General features: G+C 41.5%; 1 protein-coding gene and 1 long non-coding RNA gene across 2 annotated transcripts in view; one reads left to right on the plus strand and one right to left on the minus strand.

The window, feature by feature from the left end:
• LOC119490573 overlaps positions 1–27,918 on the minus strand; it is an 839,978-nt gene that overhangs the window by 700,391 nt on the left and 111,669 nt on the right. The window lies entirely within an intron of this gene.
• Positions 1,249–26,651, plus strand: avpr2aa (arginine vasopressin receptor 2a, duplicate a). Its single transcript, XM_037774040.1, has 7 exons — positions 1,249–1,611; positions 2,948–3,021; positions 13,475–13,860; positions 19,072–19,317; positions 19,532–19,678; positions 20,673–21,237; positions 24,402–26,651. The coding sequence occupies exons 3-7, from the start codon at positions 13,477–13,479 to the stop codon at positions 24,602–24,604; spliced, it is 1,545 nt and encodes a 514-aa protein (XP_037629968.1). The 5' UTR covers positions 1,249–1,611; positions 2,948–3,021; positions 13,475–13,476; the 3' UTR covers positions 24,605–26,651.

A 27,918-nucleotide genomic window follows, 5' to 3' on the forward strand; every position in this document is an offset into this window, starting at 1 on the left:
ACCATTCATTATCTCTCTGTCACACACTCATTGTCCAGCTAATGCCCTTTCTCTTGCTCATCAATTGTCACGTGTAGCTGCTAAACGAACAAAGTGGATTGCGGAGTAATTTTGCTGCTTTGTGACAAAATGTCCTCTAAGACCAGAGGAGCCAGGATAATCACATTAGAGTGATTCTCAGGGAGCTTACGCCCCCACCTCGTCAGCGGCAGGACAGAACGGTCCAACTGAGGGAGACATCTGATGTGAACCTGGCGGGCACAGCTGGAGGAAGACCGCCAGGTTTCCTGACATCACGGGACAAACCAGTCTCTGCTGGCCAAGGATCAATGCATTTGGGCTAGACAGACTGAGTGCTCCGTGGGCATGGATGCTGTCTGTTTGTGTGTTTGTGTGTGTGCTGCTGGTGGCCACTGAACGGGAGTGATATAACACTTGTGAAATGTCAATGAACCACAGTTTCCGTGTTAACTGCAGCTTTTAGGGGAAAAAGTAAGCGGAAGCTGCAATTTACTTGTCAAAACGAATGCGGGTTTCGTCGCCAACATTTGCCTGTTTGGTTGGATTTTTGTGTGTGCGTGTTTTCAAAGTTTGTGCGTGCCTGATTTTATGAATTCACTCATTGTGTGCACCTGTGCGTGCGTGCATGGTAACTTTATTTCCTTACCATCACGTGTGCACGCGCGTGTGTGTGTAAGAGAGAAAGCCTTGACATTAAAACTGAAAGACATATTTTTTCCTTTCTTTGCACTATCCTTTACTGCTGTGTGTGTGTGTACACTAAGGGCGTGACCTGCTGCTGGCCCGGCTGACTCAGCCGATTGGCATTCCAGGGTAGGTGGAAGTGGACCGGCACTTGTCCACCAACAACAAAGGAGGTAGCGGGCAAGGGAGCGCAAAACACGGGGGAATAAAAACATGAGTGGCATGTGTCAATGACTCACATCAGGGATAAAGCATTACAATGAGGGGAAGTGCTCCTCTGTCACATGCACAAACTTCAAAACAAGCTTGCACATATATATGCACATGCACACACACACATATAAACCACATGCAGATAAACCCCCTTCTCTCTCTCATGCACTTCATAGGTATGTATAACACCCTCCCTCCACCCCTTGCTCCACGCTCCACCCTCAGCCCTAGAGGACAGGCTGGTTGACCCAGGAGGAGGAGGAGGAGGGGATAGTGGGTGGGAGGGTGAGGGGGAGAGGTGGGAGCAGCCGGAGCTCAGATTCATTTCTGCTGGTGGTGCTGGAGGCGCAGCACACATTGCGAGAGCGTAACGTGACGCACAAGGAGCCGGCGGGACGCGCATGGCTATCAAATGGATTACTCTGACATATACTTGTGAACTCCCCACGCAGCAAGGACAATACAGTCCGGAGGCACACAAAGGAGCTCGCAGAACTAGTTTGTCACACTGACAGAAAGATTTTATAAAACTACCTGGCTTTGATAAGACACTCAGGATTCATAAGACATTGATAAGACATTCAGGATCCAGCTGATATCACACTGAGCGGACGGACTGACAGCACTGAGGATGTGAATGTTTTGGGTTAAATTCTGACCACGTCTTGTCACACAGCTGCAAGTGCATCATAGGTAAGTCCCTTAAATTTACTTTTATTGTGGTGATTGTTTGATTTGAATACTTATTAGTATAATTAGGTTTACTTCAAATTAAAATCCTCCAATAATTCTCCTCTAATCAATGAAAACACTTTGCAGCCAAAGGGGTCTGTAGGAACTTCAAACTGTCCACATCGTGAGTGATTTGTTTGCTGATTAATCTAGGTCATCTCTATGCACAACTACAGAAGTTCATGTCCGCAGGAGACACATGACACTCTAAGCTCTGGATTCAGTGTTTTATAAATTATTTTTCACTAATTTGTCATGATGTCATCATATATACACATATCACATTTAACATTTATACTGAGAACAAAACTAGTGCTGAAACTAACAATTATTTTCAGTATCGATGGGATTATTTTTTCGATTAATTGATTAGTTGTTTGGTCTATAAAATGTCAGAAAATTATGAAAAATGTGGATTAGTGTTTCCCAAAGCCTACGATGACGTCCCCAAATGTCTTGTTTTGTCCACAACTCAAAGATATTCAGTTCACTGTCATAGAGGAGTAAAGAAACCAGAAAATATTCACATTTAAGAAGCTGAAATCAGAGAATTTGGGCTTTTTTTCTCAAACTTATTAATCCATTATCAAAATACTTAATATAATAGATGACAACTAATCAATCAATCAATCGATTAATCGTTGCAGCTCTAAACAAAACAGTGTCTTGTTTATCCTAAAAGTCTTTAAAAAAGAAAGAACATCTGTGTCATTTAATAATTAATAATATTAAATAAGAAGAATAGAAAACAATTGTTTTTAGAAACAGTGCTATAACAGTACACCTGTTTTGGAAAGTACACCTATGACTGAATTTAATTAATGTATTGATTATACATTAGGTATTTGGAAAAATTTGAATAAACTATTTGGATTGAAAATAAGCTTATATAGCTATATACATACATACATTAACAGTTTCTGAGTGTAGCCATCTGTTTATTTCAAGTGATTGAACATTTAACAAAAGAATTGACATATTCATAAAGCTTTGATGTAGTAATGATTTGTAAGTAATGATACTCACAGTATAGTATGATTGTCAGTATTGATTTCAACATAATATATGTTAACATATACAGTATGTCCGGCACAGACATATATATACTGATATACTTGATTGAGAAATAATTTATGGCACAGCCTAATAGAAAATGCCTGTGGTCTTCTTAAGTTTTTTTTTCCGTGGATTAAAAAAAGCTCAGGGGCCTCAAAGTCAGGTCGTTCATGTGATCTGCTCTCTCATGTAATGTTAATGGACTGTAATGGTAATGGCTCTTAATGCTTTTGTCCCACAGTCATCGAGACGGGGGCGAAACACACCGAGAGAAAAGGACACGCGTGAGAAAGCTTACCATGCACTGACAACAAGGTGAGAGGCGACAGAGTTGATATATACTCACCTTGGGGTGCTCTCCTTCTATGTGCATGTGTGTGTTTCTTTGTGCATGTGTGTGTCCTGCCCCTATCTCAAAATCAAAAGGTCTTTAGATGATTAGAAGGAGATTTGTGGTCCCAGAGCGGCTGTGTGTTTATGGTTCACACGGGTCTGCAAGTCTTCAAAGAAAATGGTTAATTGCCTGATTTGACCTGATTTTTATACAGAACAACTAATTATTTAATATATGCATGGAAATTAAAATGTCTCTTTATCGTTAAGCTTTGATTCTCAGTGAAAGCCTGTATCTACCATCGCAGCAGTTTCCACTAGTGTAATAGCAATTAAACAATTAAAGGTGCAAAATGCAAGATTGAGAGCATTTCTGTTGTCTCCCTACGGCTCTCAACATGGCAACGGATGAGCCGGCGGCTCGTAGCTAACAGTGCCAATAGTGAAATCAACAGCAACACTGCTGACAGAGTAGGGATGTTAATAATTAACATTAAGAATTTTAACTGATTAATGCCAATCGTTAAACGGTTAACAGAAATATTAAAAATTAAATAAAAAGCTGAGCAAACTCAGGAGGGGACACTCGCAAACATTACACCAGGCTGACAGACCGTATGTGTGGGACAATGGCGAGCATGAAGCCAGCAGCAAGCTACAAGCTTGCAAGCTACACCTGGGAACGTAGAACGTACACACGGTCTGTCGGACACTCGCTAATCTTACGCCGGGCAGACAGAGTAGCGTTACGCCGGGCAGACACACAGCTGACAACCTCACAGCTAAACTAAATGATGCGGTGGAGACTTTTACTGGGAAAGTGGCTGCATTAGTCAACGCACTAATTTTGTCGGTTAACGGTTAATAATTGGTTAACGAGGGTCGGCTATCGGTTAGAACTTTTTCTTTTAACTTAGCATCCCTATGATAGAGCTAACAGTGTTAACCTGAGGGGGAAACGGCACCGTCGATCGGGGACGGCGTTATGAGTTGTAACCGCCGTATGAGAGTAGTGCAGAACGGCGGTCGTGAGGTAGCCAGTGGGGCACGCTCACATCCATGAACATGCACTAAAAGCACGACTGGCTCAGATATATCAACAAAGCACGGAGAACATTACAACACACACGGAGGGAGAGTGACTTCATTCTCTGCTCAGGTAGACATTTATCCTCTATGTCTTTACATAGCAAATAAAATATATTAATGCTCTGAATATCATAGAGAGAACCTGTAAAGAAATCTAGTCAGTTGAATCAACGAATCACTGTTTGGCAGAATCATTGTTGTGATTGAGAGCAGGAGGCTGTTTGTATCAAGTAAAGTACTTTAAAAGGGTTGTTTTCCGTTAATCATACAATTTCCTTCTTTTTTGTGCTTGGCACAATCTATAATATGCACAAAATAGACTTCCTTGATTGCAGCCCCCATCAGGAAAAATCATCATCATCATCATTACAGTCATTTTCAAGGTCAATTCTCTTACAGGGAATCATTTCATTGTGTGGCACGGATATCAGCTAACGTCTAGGCCTGTTTTAGCTGATGTGGTAATACTGCCGCCCAGTTTCCATTTTTCAGGACTTCAGTTGTGTGACGTGAAAAAAAAGTTATTTTTTTTGTTGTTTAGGTCACGTGTTTTGTTGGCAGTGTGCTGGTTAATGATACATAAGAAGAACAACAGTCAGTGGTCTTGTGAACAGGCTTTATCAGCGCTGATAAGAGCTCTTCTTTAACACAAGACCTACAGAGTTCTGTCAACTGGACACTGTATTATGGAAACAGACTAATGCTGATGTTTGTGAATACAGCACCCGTGTAGCGGCCCACACAGCTGAAATGCGGGCAGGTAATGACTCGATTAGTGTGTGCAATGAGGTGTGGCCCCGTGATTAACATTTAATGGGTTGTTTAAATAGTAGACAATAGAATAACAGAGTTTACTTTTATTGCCAACATGGGCTGGAATCTGAGTGATACCCACTGAGAGCGAGGAATAAATCATGGATACAGAGCTTTGAATTAATGAGTACAGCTGGTGCCCCCTCAAATTGAAATGCATAAATATATAGAGCATCCACCTATCATTGAATCGACTCATTCAGGTGGGGAACATAATGTATGCTGCATGTGAGAGCGCCAATGGGATCTAATTTATTGATATGTGGGGCTAGAAGAAGAAAGCGTGGTCATATCTGCTTTAACATGCAGATGAAATGCTGCACAGCCCAGCGTGTGGCACCACATGACTCATTCAGACCTTTATTGTGCAAGAATCTATTGATCGGTATGTAAATAAAGTCCCCAGCCACACCGAGAAAAGCAGCAAAGAATACAAAAGCTCAAGTATATCGCATGGTGTGCTCTAATGCTTGATTCATATGTTTATTTTCAGGATTGGGCCAGGTCATTTTATTCGTTTCCTGCTGCCAATGTCTATTAATGAGGATGATAATTACGATAAAACAGAAACCAGAGACAGAGAGAGAGAAAACAGAGACCATCTTGTGATGGGATCAAATCGGCCCAGGGGCATAAATTGGGGGGGCCCTTCCCCACTTCCAGCGCCCTTGCTCGGACCACACCCATCTTCAAACTCGACCTTCATTTTGATCTCAACTACACTCCTGTAAAGTTCCCAGCCCTGTCTCCTAAAAATTACGTTCACATACAACTAAACTGCATTCTCAATTACGTTCGGAGGTAAATGTACATTGTTGTGGATTGCGTTTATCTTTGACGTATCAAAAAGACGGCCGCAGCAAGTGACGTAGTACAGCGAGCGACGCGCAGAGCAGGTGAATATATGGTGCAACCATTAATGACAGTTATGAGTAATAGCAACATTATTGAAAGTTACGTGCATAACTAGGGCTGCCAAAGTTAACGCAATAACAACGCGTTAACATAAATTTGTTTTAACGCCACTAATTTCTTTAGCGCATTAACGCAACTTTCAATTTTTAGGTTGTAGCGGGCTCAGATCTAAAGATAGAGTGAAAATACTGGTATCAAATTAAACTAGAAAAACCTGAGGAATCCATTAGTACCAATCATGTCATACTAGTTTGAAGCAAAGGAAGCTAAATAACGCTCCAAACTTACGCTACATTTTGGTGAGCAAAAACTGGCGTGGCCATTTTCGAAGGGGTCCCTTGACCTCTGACCTCCAGATATGTGAATGTAAATGGGTTCTATGGGTACCCACGAGTCTCCCCTTTACAGACATGTCCACTTTATGATAATCACATGCAGTTTTGGGAAAGTCATAGTCAAGTCATCACACTGACACACTGACAGCTGTTGTTGCCTGTTGGGCTTGAGTTTGCCATGTTATGATTTGAGCATGTTTTTATGCTAAATGCAGTACCTGTGAGGGTTTCTGGACAATATTTGTCATTGTTTTGTGTTGTTAATTGATTTCCAATAATAAATATATACATATATTTGCATAAAGAAAGCATATTTGCCCACTCCCATGTTGATAAGAGTATTAAATATTTGACAAATCTCCCTTTAAGGTACATTTTGAACAGATAAAAAATTTATGATTAATTTTACAATTAATCGTGATTAACTATGGACAATCATGAGATTAATCACGATTAAAGATTTTAATCGATTGACGGCCTTAAAAATAATGTTATTGAGAGTTACATAACGAGTGTAACAAGCAAGAAAGTCCACCATGGGTGGGCGGGAGGTGTGTTGGACGAGTCAAACTAACACTGAACTTTCCCCCAGGAGACTGCTGTTCATGTCCCGTGTGAAACACGGTCATTTCAAGCCAAACCATGACACTTTTTTTTAACTAAACCTAAGTACTAAACCTAAGTTTTGTTGCTTAAACCTAACTAAGTAGTGTTGTTGCTATTTTTGTTTTGTTATGTTTCAATTTAAAACGTTGTTTTAACCACATGTTTAAAACTGCGACCGTAATCCAGGAGAAATTTTGTTTCCCTAAAAACGTAACTGAGAATGCAGTTTAGTATGGGAACGTAATTTTGTAGGAGACCGTGTTGAAAGATTTGTGACGCCAAACCAAGCCAGGGGAGTAAAGTGGGGTCCGATGGCCCCTTCGCCCCCCTTGCTCGGACCACACCCATTCAAACTCAACTTTCATTTTGATCTCAACAACACATCTGTAAAGTTTCGTGACTGCCTTTTGCACGGTTGCGACATTATCACAGCGACAAAATCTGTCCAGACAGACAGAAATGTAAACACCTGGCAAAGTACTCAAACCCGCCTCCGTGGTAGTTACTGCTACAGTAGGCTTCTCCAGGATCATATTTTGCCATGATGACTCACACACAGACTCACGAGGCGAAAACAATACCAGCGTCGCTGTCGCAGCTGGCCATAATAAGCATATCAGAAACAGTTTCCTCTTCAGTTTTGATCCATACTGACAGGAGATGGTGGATTGGAGAGGACAGAAGGAGAGAAACTGAGTGGGTGGATGAATGTGCGAAAGAGGAAACAACAGGTGTGTGGAAGGAATACAAAAGAGGAAGAAGAGCTAATTAAAGGGGGAAATTAGCGACAGGTTGTTTGAGTGTACACTGGGCTGCTAATGAGGACAGAGAAGTCCTCATTAATCAGACTGGGTCAAACCGGGTCAAAGGAAACTAATCAGGGGACTGACATGCACACAGAAAACAGGCGGGGAAGGGACGGATCTTTCATTATGTTTGGATTATTGCACCCAGGGCTTAAGCACCTGTTTGTCTGCCACTGATGCCACCACCATTTCATATTAGCTACTGATTAGCTTTAAATCTGCCAACCAGGTTGAATTCACACGGTCAGTGTCTTTAAAGGCCCAGACACACCAAAGGACTAGCGGCGATGAAGGCCGACTGTTGCATCGCCTAACGTCACCTTTGTCTTGGCCAAAAAGTTGCATTTGAACACAGCGCAAAGGCTACAGCCGACAGCCAACTACCACGTACGTTCTGCGACCGAGGACTGCGGATACACAATTCGTTGTTACGATATATACTGTACATGAAACAAAGCGGCGTCTGCAGACCATTTTCACACCACTCTCACTTAACACTTGGACGGCCATGTTGCTGTGAAAATATTCGTGTGTTGGAACGATCAGATGAGATCGATCAAAAATGCGAAGAGCCTTCTGTGTGTGTCCTCTTGACTTTACTTGTTTGATTGCTTTCCTCAACTCCGTTTCTCTTCTCGTGCACTGATTCATTTAAGCAACAATAGCCACAGATTTAACATGCTGAATCGGGCAAAAAAACTCTGACACGGGCAGACTAGAACCGACGCTGAGGGACACAACAGATGCTCACCGATGGCCCCAAACTGTCCGACAGCCAACCGTCGGCTTGGTGTGACACGGCCTTTAATGAAAATAAGGAAGTCTGTGCATGACAGAGTGAGAGATATGTGGTTCTCTGTCACGCAAGAAACATCAAAACAGAACAAGAGACGGGCAATATTTTGACAACCAACCACAGTAGAAAGTAAGGACGGGAAGTTCAGTGTCCACTTCATGTTTTCTACTTGTATTCAATTTCTTGCTAAAAAGCTGTTCCTTATTTGAGTACAAACCTTAACAGTGGATTTGCATCAAATCCCTTACACTTTACATCACAACTACCTATTTTGCAAACCTTGTTTCTGTGTTATTTGCATGTATTTTGTGCACCATTCCAGACATCCATTGTATTGCAGTCATGTTCAAACATTATGAAACTATTAGCAATCCCTAGAAACATGATTGTTATGTAAACCTTCACAGTGCAGATCAAGTTTGCATTGACTTTCGTCCAAGTTTAGTGCAGACTTCAATCAATCTGTGCTCAAAGTGCATTATCACGCAACAATAATGCAACATTGACAGATATTAAAGGAACAGTATGTAACAACTAGGGGATCTATTCTTAGAAATGGAATATAATATTAATAAGTATGTTTTATTAATGTATAATCACCCGTAAGTAAGAGTCGTTGTGATTTCGTTAGATTAGAATGAGCCGTTTATATCTACATAGGGAGGGGGTACTCTTCACGAAGTCCACCATGTTTCTACAGTAGCCCAGAACGAACAAACCAAACACTGTTAGCTTCTCCAGCTTGGGCCAGAGTCGATAACGTTACTCGCTCCTCTCACCGCCGCACTCTCTCTCTTGCTTCACCACTCACTTCCCAGGTACACACACGCTCTTAAAACAACTGGCTCTAGAGAGGGCCATTCACATTTTTGCGTCGGCCACCGTAGCTCTCCAACACGCTTGGCACACGGTAGAAATTGTAATCTGCAACTTCACCGCTAGATACCGCCAGATCCTACACACTGTTCCTTTAATGCAGACCTGATTTTCACTGTGGCATATTATGCAATATACGTTTCAAGTCTGCTGATTCATTTTCATTTCATACAGAAAATAATGGAAAACAATGGCTGTTTGGGTCTGTAAATGACAGAAATTAGAAAAAATTCAAAAACTCTATAATTGTATAGCCTGCATTTGTAAAAAATAATCCACAAAAATGGCAACTAAACACAATGAATAAGATGTGTTATTGTCCTTTTGTTGCCTAAAACTATGTCTTTGTTCAAAATAGTTTTAGTTACCTGAAACCAGCCACAATCCTATAAGTCTATAAGTCCATTTGGTTTAAGAGGACTTCGACACAAACAGATAGTTTTTGGATCTCGGCATAGCTGGAACATGACGTAGTTTGTCAAAGGGAATGACCAAAACATGTGTGAACAGCGAGAAAAGAGAACGGATATGTTGAAAGACATGAATGCTTGGTAGCTATAATGTTTTCTTGCTCACTTTTAATTACCTGTTCCTGTCCTCCCTGAGGCACTAGTCCTGTGTGCGGTATAGGATGGAGAGGACAGGGAAATGGATGGTTGAACACCGGTAGGAAAGCAAGAGAGGAATCGACTGCATCATTAATCAAAGTGAAAGCCTTAAAGTAAAGAGAGGAAGTGACTGTACTTACACTAACTACTAAAAGCAGTGTCTACAGCACAGAGAGATGGAATAATTTGTGCTTTGCGTTGACTTACTCAGACAGATGGGAGAGCTGTGCTGTGCTGGTGTTATTAAAGAGAAAGCAAAGCAGAATCTATTTTCAGAGACGGGGTATGTAAAGGAATACATAAACTGCATTCAGCAGTACCCTCAGTTTTAGGAATTTCCTCTGAGGACAGGAGACATCGGTGCCAGAAAATTTTGAGCTATGCGTGGGTCTCCTGTAGTGGAGCCATTGAGCAATTTGAAGACAATCCATCTTGACTTCTTGGACGCACAAGCCATGCAAATGAGACACGAGCATATTCGGAGAAATACTTTGTGTCCTTCAGGAGTTCAGAAAAACAGAACAAGACTTAGAGATGGAACAAGGCTTTGTCATTCTGCTCACGAGGAAATGACTCACACTTCCCTATTTAAGTCTTGACACCATTACAGAAGGTTTTTCTTACGAGTTATTAATCCTTTTCATTTTATTGAATACAATTTGAGGATATTAATTTGACAATACTATTGGGTTGATCAATTTCTACCTCCTCCCCAAGTCATTACACCTTATACTCCACAGAGGCATACTTGAAAAAGAAGGATTTCTCACATCAGAGAAGTGCAAATATAGGCAACATAATGAGATTATATAGTGGCTATGATAAAGGACTGCAGCAGCACAAAGAATCCTCTCATGAATTATGCTATAATTACAGAGAGGGGCAGAAGGCTCCTCGGGTCCTGACGAAGAGAGGCCAGGAGATTCCTCGATGAAAAAAGGCCTCGTTGTCTAAACCCCTAATTTATAAAAAAAAAAAGAAAACTTGAAAAGGAAAAAATAATGAACAGATAATAAGAAAGAATATTACTAGCTTTGATCCAAAGGACCTTTGGACAAGGCCAATATTTGAGCAGAATACTAAAAACTTAGTTAGGCTTAGTTTAACTATTTATGGCTGTGTTGTGGTCGCCTTGTTGGGCAACGGGGATTCACATAAAGAGGCAATCTTGAAGAATTTCATTTAAATAAATATCTATTTATCACCAAAGGAGGGAACACAATTGTGATTGAGCCTATGGCCCATTGATGAAAGTATTGTAATATATATATATTTGCAGTAATATAAAACTGGGTGTCTGTCGCAACAGTCCCAGAAACAAAATGCTGTATTACAGTTTTTCTCCGTTGTATACACTCAAAAAATTAAAATTTGCGTCCGAAATTCCATACTAAATTCAGTACGCTGAAACAATATGTGAGATTTTTTACTACGTCCGAAACCTTAATATGGAACTAATAGAACACGAATTGCATACTATATCTCATGAACTATTACAGTATGTAACGCTGGACACTACGGCGGCATAAATATCCCACAATGCAATGCAGCAGACGGCTCTGTAACATCAATAACGCTTCAATTTAAGTGTAAGTATAAAGATTTCACTTTGCTAGGTGTAATATATATTTTAAATTAATTCAGACTTTTGATTCTCACAAATCATCTGTTTGGTCACATGAGGTCGACACGGGTTACCATGGTTACACTTCTACAACCGTCAAGGAGGGTCATGTCTAGAAGGTAACCCGCAAATTGAGGAAAAATGCAAAGACTTGCAAAAACTCTCACGAGACTCGCTGCCCGACGACCTATCCAAACCATTCAAGGTCAATGCCAATGGTCAAGGAGGCTCTCAGGAAGTGATGACGTAGACTACTGCTCAGTGCGTACATACTTATGTTTATTCACATAAAAAGTATGTTGAACGATAGAACACCTTTTGGGTATGTAGTGCATAGTATGTGATTTTGTACGAAAGCCCATGTATCAATGAAAAAACTCCAGACTGCTAAACTCTAAGCACAATTCCATTGTTTTCACTCACGTAGAAATTCTAAATCAACCAGGACTTTATATATATGACAGAAAGTAGGGAAAAGCACAATAGGTCCCCTTTAAGGATTACCACTTTAAAATCAAAGAGTCATTGTCGGACTTAAGAGAAACAGTTCCACTCAGATTCCCTTCTTTTCACCCACAGCTCTGCCTTCCTGCTGGGCTGGGAGGTCCCGTCCAGCTGGCCTGGCTTGTCGTGCGTTCATCTGAATACATTCCTCTGGCAAAGCCAGCATGTAACGCTTGACAATATGTTCAGCTGTGTTATCTCACACACCCATATTACTAGCAAATTGGCCATTAGGACTCAGTGGAGTAGCGAGAACAACCTTATAATGTGTTGTTAGTCATACTCAATTGCACAATATTATGAATATAGTTTTCCTCCTATTTTTAGACGTAGAAACCATTCAGTGTATCATTTGTTTACTTAACCTCTCCTTGCACATTAGTCAAAATAATACATGATGTCACTTGTATCAGTACATAGCTCGCTTTAGAGCTTTATTTCACCACCTTCTCTTTCCCCTATTATCCTCTTTTTACAAGTCTTTTGTTTTTCCTTTTCTGTGCCATTTTTTTTTCTTTCTCCATCATTCTTCTCTCATCTCCCTTCGTTCTTTCCTCCCAGACTTTCTCCCACGTGCCGTTTATTTGACCAAGGCTTCCCCCAGCATCCCACGACTTTGTTTCTTAAATTGTCATCTTTCATTCCTATCAACTTTCTGTTCTTTAGAGACATTTATTTATAAGCAAAGAAAAACAAACATAAAGTTTATTGAGATCAAGAGAGAGTGTGAGTGGTGGAAGAGAAAAGAATGACAGGATGTATGAGAGTAGAGAAAGAAAAAGAGAGGAGGGGAGGAAGAAACAAAAACAGGGGAGAGCAGGAATGTATGGGGATAAGCATGGTATGAGAGCGATTATGAAGAGCGGAGGTGAAGGAATAAGAATGGTGGGATGGAGGGGAAAGCTGTCAAATCAACTCTGAGAAAATATGAAAAAAGAAAATAAACTATTCTGGACTTGCGTCAAACGGAGCTGTCAGCTTTGTGAGACGGACGCACTTATTAAAAAATTGGAGACAGCACCAAAAACACAACAATATTTACACGGCAGCCTGATTGGTACAGTCTCTGGCTTTCATTACTCGCAGTCAACTTGCGTAAAAGAAGCAATTTAATGTGAAAAGATGTGATGATTAATCCTGCGTCTCACGTCATTAGTTATGTATCTTAAATAAAAGGCTCAAGTGTTATGATTTGAGCTCTCGGCGATAGGATCAGGGAAGATTTCTCAGCTGACAAATTTGAGGACAACCAGAGGAAATTTGATTATAGAGGCAGGGCATGACATTGATATAGTGATAACACTAAACAAGTAACCGGTTTGTGTTTTGATAAAATCTGTGTTTGGTAGACTTCGAGACAGTCTTATGACCCTGACTCCTGTTTTTCTTGCGCAGGGCTTCATCTAAATAAAGCAGAGTTAATTGGCTTTCTCATGATAACACTTTGTTTGTCTGTCTTCCAGGAATGGAAAGCATCAGTGTGGAAACGGACTGGGATGGGTTAGCCCTCTCCTCTCTGGTCGCCACAGGAAGGAACAACTTCTCTTCCTCGCCATTGTTTGTCTCTGAGCTGAACTCCTTCAACAGCTCTCACAGCGGGGGATCCTTCTTTGGGATCTTCCCTGAGAATGGTTCCACCACCACGCCTCACACCGTGCCCCAACCCAGGATGAGGGACCTGGGTCTGGCCCGGGCGGAGATCGCGGTGCTCGGGGTGATTCTGGCTCTCACCACCTTGGGGAACAGCTTTGTGCTGTGGGTGCTGCTGAGGAGGAGGAAACACAATGCGCCGATGCATGTGTTCATGGTCAACCTGTGTGTGGCTGACCTGGTGGTGGCCCTCTTTCAGGTCAGTTTAGAGCTGCAACCACTAATTGATTAGTTGTCAACTATTGAATTAATCGGCAACTATTTTGATAATCGATTCTTAAGAAAAAAAGTCAAAATTCTCCAATTCCAGCTTCTTAAATGGGAATATTTTCTGGATTCTTTACTCCTCTATGACAGTAAACTGAATATCTTTTGAGTTGTGGACAAAACAAGACATTTCAGGACGTCATCTTGGGCTTTGGGAAACACTGATCAACATCTTCACCATTTTATAGACCAAACAACTAATTGATTAATCGAGAAAATAATCAACAGATTAATTGACAATGAAAATAATCATTAGTTGCAGCCCTACAGGGCAGTTCATGAGTTATGACGGGAACATTAAGAGAGTGGGCAAATTAACAGACAAACTTTATAATTATAGATACAATCGCCTTGTCAGTTTGTTGAAGCATTCATCGTGCGAAAAATATGATTCATCTCTTCCGGAGATCTAAAAATTACATAGATTATCCCAAAAACTATCATTAAATCACAATTAAAGGCTTGTCTTCTGGCCACATTATACGGATTTGTTTATGACTCATGCAATTCAGGAAGCAACATCTGGCCCTTTAGTGAGTAGTAAGTCGGTTGTAACATCTGTTTAAGATGACACATAAAGCAAATTGTTCTTTATTTACTTCTTCGGACAAGTTGCCATTGTAATTGTGATTTGTACTATTAATGTTATTGGTGGTATACTGCCTCAATGTGGCTGTGACCACTAAAAGACCATTCTGACAAGTTATAAAACTGGTATTGAGTTCAGCTCTACATTGCATTGAACTGTAAGGTGTTTCAGCTTGTCACATCTGTATTTGACAGGTTTTAGTGTTATTTTATAGGCCCTATGTGTCCTATTCAGAGGTGGAAAGAGTACTAGAATATCGTACTCAATCATTGAACTGTTATCTATTATTTTAAAGACATTTTACTCAAGTAAAAGTAAAAGTACTTTTGTAAAAATGTACTTAAGTAAAAAGTAGGTAACTTAAAACGTACTCTATACGTTACTGCGTGATATTCATTAAAAAGGGAGGTGGGTGAGAATATACGATACTACTTTTAAATTGAAAAACATCTTTCAGGTACAAAATACATTGCATTAAATGTCCACTTATACACAAGTGGAACAAGATCAGCAACAACACCCCTTATGTCCAAACCAACAGAAGGGAACTATGCAGTCTGTGCATACAACTTGCTATCAATTATAAATATACAACTGCCTTCCTCGTAGCCAATTAAACAAAAATGACCAATAATAAATAAAACGAGCTATGGACTGAAACTTCTTTTAGAATCAACAGTAAAAATAAAACATCAACAAAGCAGAAGAGAGGACAACATGGACATGTAAACAATATAAATCCCACAGTGGCTGCAGCCAGAAATACACAGCACAGGAGAGACTGCACAGATTATACCATAGGCCAGGGGTTGGCAACCTTAACTATCAAAAGAGCCATTTTAGGCAAAAAAAAATCTGAGATTTCCAGAATAGTCATAACTTTACGAGAAAAAAAGTCGTAATATTACGAGAATAAAGTCATAACTTTACGAGAAAACAAATCGTAATATTACGAGAATAAAGTCATAATTTTACGAGAAAAAAAGTTGTAATATTACGAGAATAAAATCATAACTTTACGAGAAAAAAATAAAATAACAGGTAAAATTACTACTTTATAATATTATGACTTTATTCTCATAATACTACGACTTAATTCTCCTGAGAATCTGAGATTTATTTTTTTTCCTCAGAGCCACTTGAGAGGGGCTAAAGAGCCGCAGGTTGCAGAACCCTGGTTTATACCATAGGCTGTTTCTATGTTTTTTAAAAACGCATAGCGCGCACACGCAACTATGTTGCTAGAGAGTTCAGCAGTGTGTTGTTGTACTCACCTGTCTGAACAGCACCCAGCAAGTCTTTAGCAGCGTGACGTCCTCCACAATCTGCTCCAGCTTCTCTACTCCAGAATATAACCAGTCCACTCAGCCTCCCTGTCCCAGTATAACCAGTCCACTCAGTGTTTCTGTCCCAGTATAACCAGTTCACTCAGCGTCTCTGGTCCCAGTATAACCAGTCCACTCGGGCCTCCCTGTCCCAGTATAACCAGTTCACTCAGCGTCTCTGGTCCCAGTATAACCAGTCCACTCGGCCTCCCTGTCCCAGTATAACCAGTTCACTCAGCGTCTCTGGTCCCAGTATAACCAGTCCACTCGGCCTCCCTGTCCCAGTATAACCAGTCCACTCTCCCTCTCTGGTCCTAGTATAACCAGTCCTCTCAGCGTCTCTGGTCCCAGTATAACCAGTCCACTCGGCCTCCCTGTCCCAGTATAACCAGTTCACTCAGCGTCTCTGGTCCCAGTATAACCAGTCCACTCGGCCTCCCTTTCCCAGTATAACCAGTCCACTCTCCTTCTCTGGTCCCAGTATAACCAGTCCACTCGGCCTCCCTGTCCCAGTATAACCAGTCCACTCTCCCTCTCTGGTCCCAGTATAACCAGTCCACTCGGCCTCCCTGTCCCGGTATAACCAGTCCACTCTGCGCTTCTGTCCCAGTATAACCAGTCCACTCTGCGCTTCTGTCCCAGTATAACCAGTCCACTCGGCATCTCTGGTCCCAGTATAACCAGTCCACTCTGCGCTTCTGTCCCAGTATAACCAGTCCACTCTGCGCTTCTGTCCCAGTATAACCAGTCCACTCTGCGCTTCTGTCCCAGTATAACCAGTCCACTCTGCGCTTCTGTCCCAGTATAACCAGTCCACTCGGCATCTCTGGTCCCAGTATAACCAGTCCACTGCGCTCCTCAAACTCAAACCGTTTTGAGCTGAATGAGGCTCCACCATCACATCAGAGATTAATAAACAGTCTCAAACAGCAGAAAGTCCTCACACACCTGTGAAGGTAGAAGCTCCTCAGTGAGCACAGAAGTCACTGTCACTTAGCTGCTATATATCAGTCATTAATTAAGATAGATACAACACAGTTTTAACTATGCCAAGGTACAATCATGCTATTTATAACCAGACCCCCTGTGTGATAACTTAATTTGATTGTAGGCCTTCTTGAAGTGGCACGGGACCGTGAACTCTGCCGCCCACGAGGCAAACATTAAATAACGTGGGCTATCACTTCTGCAGAGCTGCTGCAGCCAAAGAGTAGAGAAACGAGTAGAGAAACAAAGAGAGAAATCTCCGGTGTTTTTTTTTTTTTTTTTTACAGCAGCTGCTGCTGCCATTTTGGACTGAAAACTCAATTCAATTCAATTCAAACTTTATTGCAGACTCAAGGTCCAGATAAGAAAAAAGAAAAAACAACAACAATACATTACATATAATACATTACAATACAGGAAGCACTATAAAAAGACATGATTAAAAGATATTAAAAATATAAATATTAAAATATATATATACATACATCAATGCCTTACATATAAAGAACCATACCAGTGCCTCCACAGCTGTGATTGGTACAGTGTAGTGCTAAATCTGATGTTAGACAACCGCATTATTATTATTATATTTATAATGTTTCATTGTTCAACACAGGCCATTTCGGTAGAATATGACAGTAGAATAGAAATAATGCTGCTGGGCGCTGATGTTGCAATGGAACGAGCAATTGACGATCACTTCTTGGCAATATATGCTCTTTGGCCGCAGAATCAATCAATAAAAAGTCAAACAAAAAAAAGATTTGCATATAAGAAACATTTCCAGGGTTGACTGAATGGTGAAAAAAACTAAACATTTTAACCCTACGATGACAACAATTTTTTAATTTTAGTGGCATTGGCCAATTTACTGACACAATAACTATGTTTTGAAGCATAATGAAGTGTTTTGGGTGAGTTACTACCTTTTGCAAACATGCAATAGAGTTGTGATGTCCCATCAAACAGTTGTAACAACTGCACTTACAGTTTAGAGAGAGTTAAGACTGTTTCGAAAAATGAGCCGCAAGCGATTGAGAAAAAATATTTTCACACATTTGGTGCTCCAGAGCATGTGGTTCTCAACCAGGGGTCCTGGGACCCCCAGGGGTTCTTGAGGGAGTTCCCAGAAAAACAGGGAATAGTTTATTTTCATTATTTAATTCAGTGAGTAAGAGACATACAAGTGACTATTCTCAGGTTTCTCTTCCTCCACGGTTATCTCCTCAACTGTAGTTAACAACTATAGTATTCTGGTCTTAATCTTATCTAACAATTAACATCTTCTTCGATGGAGGTCAATGGAGGGAAATCTTATCAAATGAGGGTCCTGAGTGACCTGTGTGTATCAATATAGGGGTCTTTGACATGAAAAAGTTGAGAACTGCTGCTATAGAGAGTGTTTACGGCTGAAGGATGTATGTGATCCTGTGAAATAAACTATAGTACCCATGTTCATGGTAATGAAGGAACATATCACTCAGTGCAGCAATGTTTTAGTTTTTGGACAACAATGGAGGTCTATGGGAGAGATAGGCTATATCAGGGTTGGGCTTCACAGGCAATACTTTTTTTTTTTTTTTCAATATTATATTTACTGTTTTTTTGTTCATTTGAAACAACAGAACAAACTTTCACAAATGTCCCTAATAATAACATTCTCGGTACAAAGAAACTTAATAAATCTAATATTAATATAAAATAAGCCAGTATAGATACAGGAAAAACATATATACAAAAAATAGATATATAAGTAAAAAGAATATACACAAGTAAAATAAATAAAAGTTAAAACAATAAAATAAAATAAAATCTAATTATATATATATTTATACTGTATACATATATACATACATACACATATACGCACACGCAGTATATACACATACAAAAACACATATACATAAAATCAATTAAAGAAAAATCTGTGTACAATTCAGTCATCATCTCTTTCCCTATTCACGACTCCAGCAATGATACAAATTACAAGCTACCTTGGAGTGACGGTGGTATCACCAATCCTTATTCGATCACAGGGATCTACAGTCAGGCCGTTCATAAAATGACTCAGGCAATACTTGATAGAAGGATCAATTCATTGTTGGTTTTGGTCTTTTCATGGGATTTGTTGATAATAAGAGAGTGTTTCTCTTCTACATTTCTAAAGGCCAAACAAGGAATAAAGCTCCACTATTCAGAGACACTTTTATATAAATAACTCTCTTTTTTAATCTGTGTCCAGGTTCTTCCCCAGCTAATATGGGACATCACAGAGAAGTTCCAGGGGCCCGACTTTCTCTGCCGGTCCATCAAGTACTTGCAGATTGTGGGCATGTTTGCTTCCTCCTATATGATAGTTGCCATGACGGTAGACCGACACCAGGCCATCTGCTGCCCATTGCAAGCCTACCGTGGGGGATCGATGTCCCGCTGGAACACCCCCGTCATGGTGGCCTGGGGCTTGGCGCTGGTCCTCAGCATACCACAGGTAGGGAGGGATTAACACACACACACACAAAGACACATGGTGAAATAGGAAATGATAACTCAATGGGAGTTCACGCCCGGATTTCTACAGTAGAACTCAAGATGTTGGTCTATTTTTAGCTCAGTGAGGTCATTGCAGGTCAGCTAATGGAGCAGGAAGCTGACGGTCATATCTGCGGGTGTGCTGACCAACCTCCTTCTGTTCGGTCTGTCAGGTCTTCATCTTCTCTCGCTCAGAAGTGGCGCATGAAGAGTTCGAGTGCTGGGGTAAATTTGCTGAGCCGTGGGGGCTGAAGGCCTACGTCACCTGGATGACCGTGGCTGTCTTCGTCCTGCCCGCTCTCATCATCACCATCTGTCAGGTAATACTGGATATAACAGCTTGGCTCGCAATCTCTGCACCGCCCACAAACTCTATTGATAGGATTACACGCTGAAGGCAATAATGAAATGAGTGGCATGAATGAAATTCTGTTTTGCTTTCATGGCGGGTGCATTTGGCAGGCTTTGTTCGATAACCCGTTGGGGACTGTGGTTGGTGTTATGTAGCATCCCATGGCGGATAGGCATTCTGGGCCGCCTCCCATCAGCGCTGCTGCTCTATTTAGGGACAGATATTTCCAGGGTCCAGCTCTTTCCCCTAATTAACACAGCACTTGGAGAACCACCGCTGAGACGGCTGCTCAGAAAATCTGCCCACTCGGAGAACCTCCCGCCAGGAAGTGGAATGTACCAGATCTCAGCCAAACATAGAACCCCTGACCTTTTTTTCATTATCGGATTTCAAATCGAGAGGCCTCCTTGGACACCTTTTCAGAAGTATGATGTAGTTTCTGCAGAGGGAAGTAATTCCTAAAGCTTGCAGTGTCTAAATCATGCCCTCATGAAGCTGTTTTAAAAGTTGGCAGAAGAGCAACGAAACCTTAAAATCAGTAAAACGAAATAAACTAAGAATAGCTACAAGCATGAATGACCTATTATTATTCCATTTAAAACGATTGTTTTAGTTTCTCAGGAGAGCGTGACGGATCATTTTGCTGCAATAACATTTTATGGGAGCTTCTCTGATTGTAACAGAGTGGAAGAGTAGCGGCGTTGCATAAAAATGTCTGACACTGGTTTATGGCTGACGGCGAAGGCCAACACACACTCTCTCTCTTTCGTTTCAAATTTCCTGCCACTGTTGAAGCCAAAATGCAAACAAGGTTGTCTGCAAAGAGCAAAGACAAGCATCTGAATCTGGCACTCTCACATAAAAACTTAATCCTCGGGCCCTCAACTTCTTTGAATGATGGAAAGTCGTGTTTCCCTCATATTAAACTGTGCTAATTCTTGACAATAATCCTATTTTTTCAGATAAGAATCTTCCGAGAGATTCACAATAACATCTACTTAAAGTCAGAGAGGATGGTGACGGCTGAGTTAAAGAAGAATGAGATCTTCTTCCGCTTCCACAGCTTCAAGAAGGAGGACGAGCGGGCCAGGGAGAGGGGGAGACGGGCGTCCGGAGGAGGGGGTAGGGACAGCAGAGGAGGAGGACAGCTTTTAAAGGGTGTGAATAACAACCCTCACAATAACAGCCAAGTGGGCGAGTGTTACGACCATGCACCATCCGCTATCCAGTATAACAGTTCCTGTGGTGAACATGTGACAACAGCATTGTCCACACAGCAACAAACACTGAACGGCTCTGATTGCCAAGACTCCTACACGTCCTACGAGCCGGCCTCCGGCTCACCCCGCTGCTCCCTCGACTACGCCCGCCCTCCCACTCCATCCATCCCGCCTCCAAGCATCACTAAAGCCATGTCCAAGACAGTGAGGATGACCCTGGTCATTGTGCTGGTCTATACTATCTGCTGGTCGCCTTTCTTCATCGTCCAGCTTTGGGCGGCCTGGGACCCCAACCCTCCAGACCAAGGTCAGTCACACACATGCTTATCCATGATACGTTGCAACATTCACCCATGTGTGTGGGTTATAACCATTGCCAGTGAATCACGTAAGTTGTTTTTCTCAGATGGATTGATCTTCTTTAGCCCAGTTTATCCATTTAATTGCCCTACATGTGCAAACCCTAACTGTTTTGTACTAAAGCAAAAGCTTAACGATCGGGTCTGCTTCATAACAACAACCTCTGATCAATGCTGTTGTCCATCCCAGTGAGTCTAAATACTCACTCATCATTCCAAGGACACCTAGCTCCAGCTGAGATGTGGCAACAGTGAGTGAAATACGAGGTCAAAAACAATGTTTGTTTTGACCCTCAACCAGAAACCCCTGGATGACTCTGGCCTCTGTACATTTTGGCACACAAACAGCATCTGTTGATGTCCTTACTGGCAGCCAGTGATGATGAAGCAAGTAAGGATAGCGTAGCCTTGAGTCATGGCTGATGGTATGGACTGGGTGTGTGACCTCTGATCGGAAGCTAAAGACAAACATCAGAGGGCAATAAATAACCTGTTTACGTCCCCTGCTGATTTGGCAACGTGGCCAGATGTTGTCGTTTCATCAACAATGATCCGTGCCAGCATCTTGCACACATAGTCGAAATCACAAGCAGACCTGCACGCACAAACACACCCACACACACACACACACACTTGCATATACAAAGTGTACTCACATGCAAAAAACAAGCGCACATACACATGAATGAGTCCTAACTGGCAGGCAGCCTCTATCTCCATCACACACATACCGCTGATTATTATCAGCTTTGTATTCTATAATCAGTTTCTCTTGATCTATTGTCCTTAATTGGCCCTAGTGAAAAAAGCATACTTGAGTTATTACGTCAAAGACTTTATTACCAGTGGAAAACATCTGAAAATGGAAGTATGCAGGATTTTGTCCCTCTGGGATATTTACAGCTATTGACAGTTTAGAGAGCACTGTGATCGGCTGTCCCCAGATGTCCCCAGAGGTACATGCTTGCTATGTTGGTGCCTTCAAATGAAACATGTGTTTACATGAGAAGTCGCGTACACAATATGCTTGGCGTTCATCGGAAGAACGCCGCTGCTAAGCAATGGTAATATTAACGTTACTGTCGGCGTCTAGAAGCCAAAGAGGCTAACAATTTAGCAAGCTAGAAAGTGGGTAACATAATGCAGGAAATGCATAATGACAGAGGAAAGAGATGAGGCCGTCGGTGATATCAACATTTTCCTCAGACATATCATAAAATTACAAAGAAAAACAATGTACGACTAAAATTACAATATATTAACTTATCATGCACCTAAAAATCAACTTGTATCCTCCGCCATGTCTGACAACGTCAACAAACTTGTAAAAAGTCGCAAACTCTGAGCTTTCAGAAGCTTTCCACTTCTGAAGGTTGTGAATACCACAAGAGGGGCGTTCATATGGAAACACGACCCCATTTGAAGGCACCATATGTAGGGGAGAGTGGGGTAAAATGAGCCAGTGGGTAAGTTGACCCACCCCCTGTATCTTGGCAACTGTGATTATGTTTTGTCATGTGACCATAAATTCAGGAAGTACCCATCATTTCTATCTTGCTGTGATGAAGTGAAGCACATGGGAGAAGTAGTAAGTACTTTTTTACACCAAAAACAGTTTTTTCCCTATCAAAGTCAATTTTCTGCATGTCAGGAATAATGAATGTTAGGTCAAAGCAAATTTATCCAGGTCTAAAAAAATATATTATACATGTTGGTGATTTACTAAGGTATAACACCATGTTAATCCCTTCGCTAAAGATTAGCCTGAATTGCTAAACTGGGCCATTTTTTCCAAAATGGTAGCTATGGGGCAAAGTGAGCCAAAGGCTATGGGGTAAGTTGAGCCACTGGCTCACTAATATTCTACTATTATTCCGAGCCACTGGCTCAACTTACCCCACCATAAATTAACCAAATTAATTCTCTGATGTATAAAATGGTATTACTGTTGAGTGTTACACAACTTGGTTTGATTTTTTTATGTGTTAACCTTTATAGAAGAGGGAGATAAAGGAAGTAAAAACAGTTGGTTATAGTGGAACAGCAGAGGCAAAGAGGGTCCTCACAGAGGAGGTAGAGAAGGAGCTTGCAGACCATATCAAGAAGCTGGCTGAACAGTTCCATGGCCTTACTCCAAAGAAATGCTGTGAACTGGCATTGGAATTGGCAGAAAGAAAAAACACTCCTGTCCCCAACAACTGTAAAGAGAAGGGTTTAGCAGGTAGGCCTAGGTCAAACCAAAGACCAAGACGAAAATCACAGCGTACAGCAGTTCTGAGGAGAGTGATGTTCCCATCCCATTTGATGACACTTCTGAGCATGAGAGTTCTAATGATGAGAGAAGTGAATCAGACATCTCAGATCTGTCAGTTGGTGACTTTGTCATAGTAAACTTTGTATCCAAAGGCAGAAGCTACCATTACATTGGCTTGGTTGAGAGCCTGGAGGGCAACGAAGTGAGTGCAAGATTTCTCAGAAGAATCCGGGGGAACACTTGACGTGAGAAGCCCACCTTTGTATTCAAGGAAAAGGATGAGGCATCTTTTCCACTGAGTGATGTGCTGAGGGAGCTACCTCAACCTCAAAAGGCTGGAGGAACTGCAAGGAGGGAGCAACAGTTCATATTTCACTGCAACCTTGACGACTGGAATATTGTCGAATATTGAATGATATTTTGATTGTTCAATGGTCTTGAAACTCACAGGTGGTTTGTTCTCACAAGTTCATAACTGTGAAACTGTTTGTTAACACACTTATGCTGAGGTTTAAACTTAAAAACTCAGATGTTCAGTTTACCCCACGATGGCTCAACTTACCCACTGACTCGGATCAACTTACCCCTTACCTGGGGCAAGTTAAGCCACAGGAGCACTTTTTTTGGGAAGGTCATTTTTTCCAGACAGCTTTGTGATGGATGCATGCTGATCATTTCATTTGATAGAAGAGATCCTGAATTTAAGGTTCAAGTTTTCATTCTGCTTCTGTCTCATTTTTCCTAACCTCGAGGACAGCATAAGTAAAAATTGGCTCATCTTACCTCACTCTCCCCTACTTGTCCCTGCATTTCCATGTGCACTTGTCTTATGATGTGTGTGTATGTGTGTGTCCTCAGCAAGAGTGGCCTTCACTATCCTGATGCTGCTGGCCAGTCTGAACTCGTGCACCAACCCGTGGATCTACACGGCTTTCTCCAGCAGCGTGTCCAGAGAACTGCAGAACCTGCTGCAGTGTCAGTCGCGAGCTGGCCGCCGCGGCTCGCTGCCCGACGACTCCACCACCACGCACACCTCCACCACCAAGGACAGCATGTACTAACAGAGACTGATGAGACGGAAACAAACACAGAGACATGTTCGAGAAGGCATGCACGGGTGCACACGGGCCCCGTTGCAAGGACGTGCTGCTGCGCAAGACTACGCCACCGCCACCCCCGGCGTCGTAGCATGAGAGGACAGCGCGTTGACCTCTACCAGATGTTATCAACAACAAAGGACAGCTGTACTGTCAACAAGTCCTCCATATGTAATCACTGGAATGGCGTCATTTAGGATGTCAACACCATTTTATGAGGGCATTGGGGAATATACGGTGGCTTGTCAGTGACAACATCTGCAATGGAAAATTACCTTGAAAGCAAAGAGATTTTCATCTCAGCTGCTTGAGTGGGACCCTGTTTATCGTTTCATACGAGAAAAACTCTATTCTCTGCTCAGACGGAGCAGAGCTGCAGGAATGCGAGGGGTGGATCACTGCATTAATGGCCTTACGGCACGCCTAATGTACAAAGCAGCAGCCAAAGCTATGGGTGTAGTGAAAACAAAGCAGCAGGCTAAGAGAGAGACACACATGCAGACTGCTGTTGGACTGAGAACAGACAGGGGATGACATGGATGTTATAGCTGCAGCAGCGGTCATGAGAAGGCTGCAGTAGAAATCTAATAATGTGAACAAACTTTGTTGAATAAAAGAAAATGGATTAGAGGCGGATGCTTGAGGCTGAATTCATATTCGCTCAGGAGGAATCCGGTTCCAAGGAGCAAGAGTGATTTGTTTGCAAGATGGACGGAGATTCACTCATGAGGACGGTGCAGTAGAGTCGAGACACTGTCCCACGAGGAACTGGAATACTGTGGATTAATGCAGACTGAAACACACACACACACACACAAATTAAGCCTCAAAGAATACAAATGAACAATCCAGGTTTCCGCAACCAACCGGGACCCAATTATGTGATTGTATTTCATACAAACACAGCATGAGGTACATGAAATCCCCTTCCTGTGACACTCTCCTCAATGTAGGTAACAAGAACATGAAGATGCAGGAAGGAAACAAACATTCCACGCACAGTGATGAACAATGTAAAGTATATTTATTGAAAATGTAAGGCACATTAGATATTATTACATCTTGTGTAAAACGTTGAATGCAAATCATGCAATTGTATTGGTCGCATATGTGTAGCTTACTGTAGTAGAAAACAAGGGCATGTCAAACCAAAGATTCTTTAAAGCTTGACTGTAGAATCAGTTCAAATCTTATTACAAAGCTTCAGCAGATAAGACATATTAGGTGTAAAGAGAAAAAACGACTGCACGTCATTAGAAAGAAAAACTTCACGTCAACAGTGAAAATACTCCCGCTCAAACCAAGTGCCTGTAATGTCAGTAGGCATTTTCAGAGGGGCCTCCCTCACTGGATTAATCTCTGAATGATGTCAGCCATGTAATTCTTAGATAGAGCTACCACCAGAGCAGGAATCATTGGTTATATCACACCACAAGCCATTTGTTCTTTTTATTTATTGTTGCATAAAAGAATTTATGAATTTATAAATATACATATATATATATATATAGTATATATTTCAGTTCCTGGTACTGCCTTATGTTCATGTACAGTTTTATATAAGAGTAATGTATTATGCCCCTCAACTGCATGACAGACTTAAAATAGTAATATTATGACTTTTTTTTTATAAAAGTATGATTATATAAGCTACTGTACATATACAGTATGTACGTATATGTGATAACTTTCTGTGTGTATAAAATAAGATTAGAATTTATTGTATGTGGTCACTCTATTTATTTCCAATTCCTGTAAATAGTGTCAGTACCCCTCCGCTCACTCCTCCCTTTCCAAGACGACGGTAACGTGAGCCGCCATGGTAACGCCGTTCGCCTCGCTCAGAGGCCATCTTTACCACAATAACACTACTTTTGGAGCAACAGCAGTCAGACGGCGGCTGGCTTTACCATGGTTTTGCACTCTGTGGCTCACGTTACTGCAGTTTCACAAGCGTGTTGGAGAACTACGGTGGCCTTCAGGTAACGTAAAAACGTGACAGGCTCTCTCTAGAGCCAGTGTTTGGTTTGTCCGTTCTGAGCTACTGTAGTAACCTGGCGGAGCAACATGGCAGAATCCGCGAAGAGGACCCGCTCCCTATAGAGTGCTGCAGGAATGAGTCCTAAAACCCGGAAATGAGTTGAACATTTTAGCACTTCCGGTTCCTTCGTCTTGAAGTTTATGTTTTTTTTTAATGGGTTTTTAGTTAGATGCCTGAAATAAGGTCTCTGGTTAACACAAGTTTAAGAGATTTTAATGTTTTGTTCTACGATATCATCACAGCCTCATTGTGTATATTTGTGTTCTCACAGCCTGGTGTACTTTGTTTATAGTCTAACGTTAGCTTTTTACTTCTGGCGATTGTGTTCACACTTCAAAAATCATAAAAGTGGAGTTCATTTGTAGAGATTCTTCTAAAGAACAAAATGTGTAAGTAAATGTTTGTTTGTCACAGAATTTATTTCCTGCAATAATCCAAAACCCAATGAAAATATTCCCTTTGGCTTTTTGTCGAGGGAACCCATAGCGATGCTAACTTCAGGGTTGGCCTACAAAAATACGTCATCCCTGCACCACTTTATGTAGATATGAAGGGCTCATTCTAAGCAAACGAAGACACAACGATTCTTAGTTTCAGGTGAATAAACACTAATGAAAACATAGTTATGAATATTATATCCATTTCTGCGAATAGATCCCCTGAAATCTTACACACTGTTCCTTTAAATGCTGTTCACTCATTTTGAGCCACTTCAGCACCTCCTTTTTTTTCATGACAGAGCAGGGTTATGCGATTCTGCAGGACAATACTTTGATGCTTTCAAGGTGTTCCAGGAGTGCTCGTCTGGGTCGAAGGAGAAGCCTCACCTTTTCCTCTGTGCAGCTAGAGTGTTTGGGCTTTCAGCACGCCACTCGCTCCCCAGACGCAAAGCACTTTGATTCTCTGCCAAAACAAAAGGCTACGGCAACATGGTCCCGTGTCTCACTTTTGTTATATCAGGAAATAGATGAACTTCTCCCAATCCCTTGGGGTGTTCATGTATTTTCCGCTTCCTGCCAGGAAGTAGAGAGGTCAGAGGATGATTCTCCTCTGCTGAAAGGTCCAGATCTCAGATGCATCCAGCCTTTCAGATTGATGGGAGAGGCCGGACGTCACTTACGTTGCGCATTATACTGTCTGTGCAGCCATTAGTGAGCAATACAACAGCTAAATAATGAATGTTCTCCAATAAATGCTGGCACAAACAGCCACTAAAATTAGACTCATCATTGCAGAG

Source organism: Sebastes umbrosus, chromosome 6, assembly GCF_015220745.1.
Source record: "Sebastes umbrosus isolate fSebUmb1 chromosome 6, fSebUmb1.pri, whole genome shotgun sequence".
Lineage (NCBI taxonomy): Eukaryota > Metazoa > Chordata > Actinopteri > Perciformes > Sebastidae > Sebastes > Sebastes umbrosus.

Coding starts and splice junctions, on each gene's coding strand:
- avpr2aa (XM_037774040.1), top strand. CDS start 13,477: ATGGAAAGCATCAGTGTGGAAACGGACTGGGATGGGTTAGCCCTCTCC. Junction 13,861..19,071: donor TGGTGGTGGCCCTCTTTCAG/GTCAGTTTAGAG, acceptor ATCTGTGTCCAG/GTTCTTCCCCAGCTAATATG. Junction 19,679..20,672: donor TCATCATCACCATCTGTCAG/GTAATACTGGAT, acceptor CTATTTTTTCAG/ATAAGAATCTTCCGAGAGAT.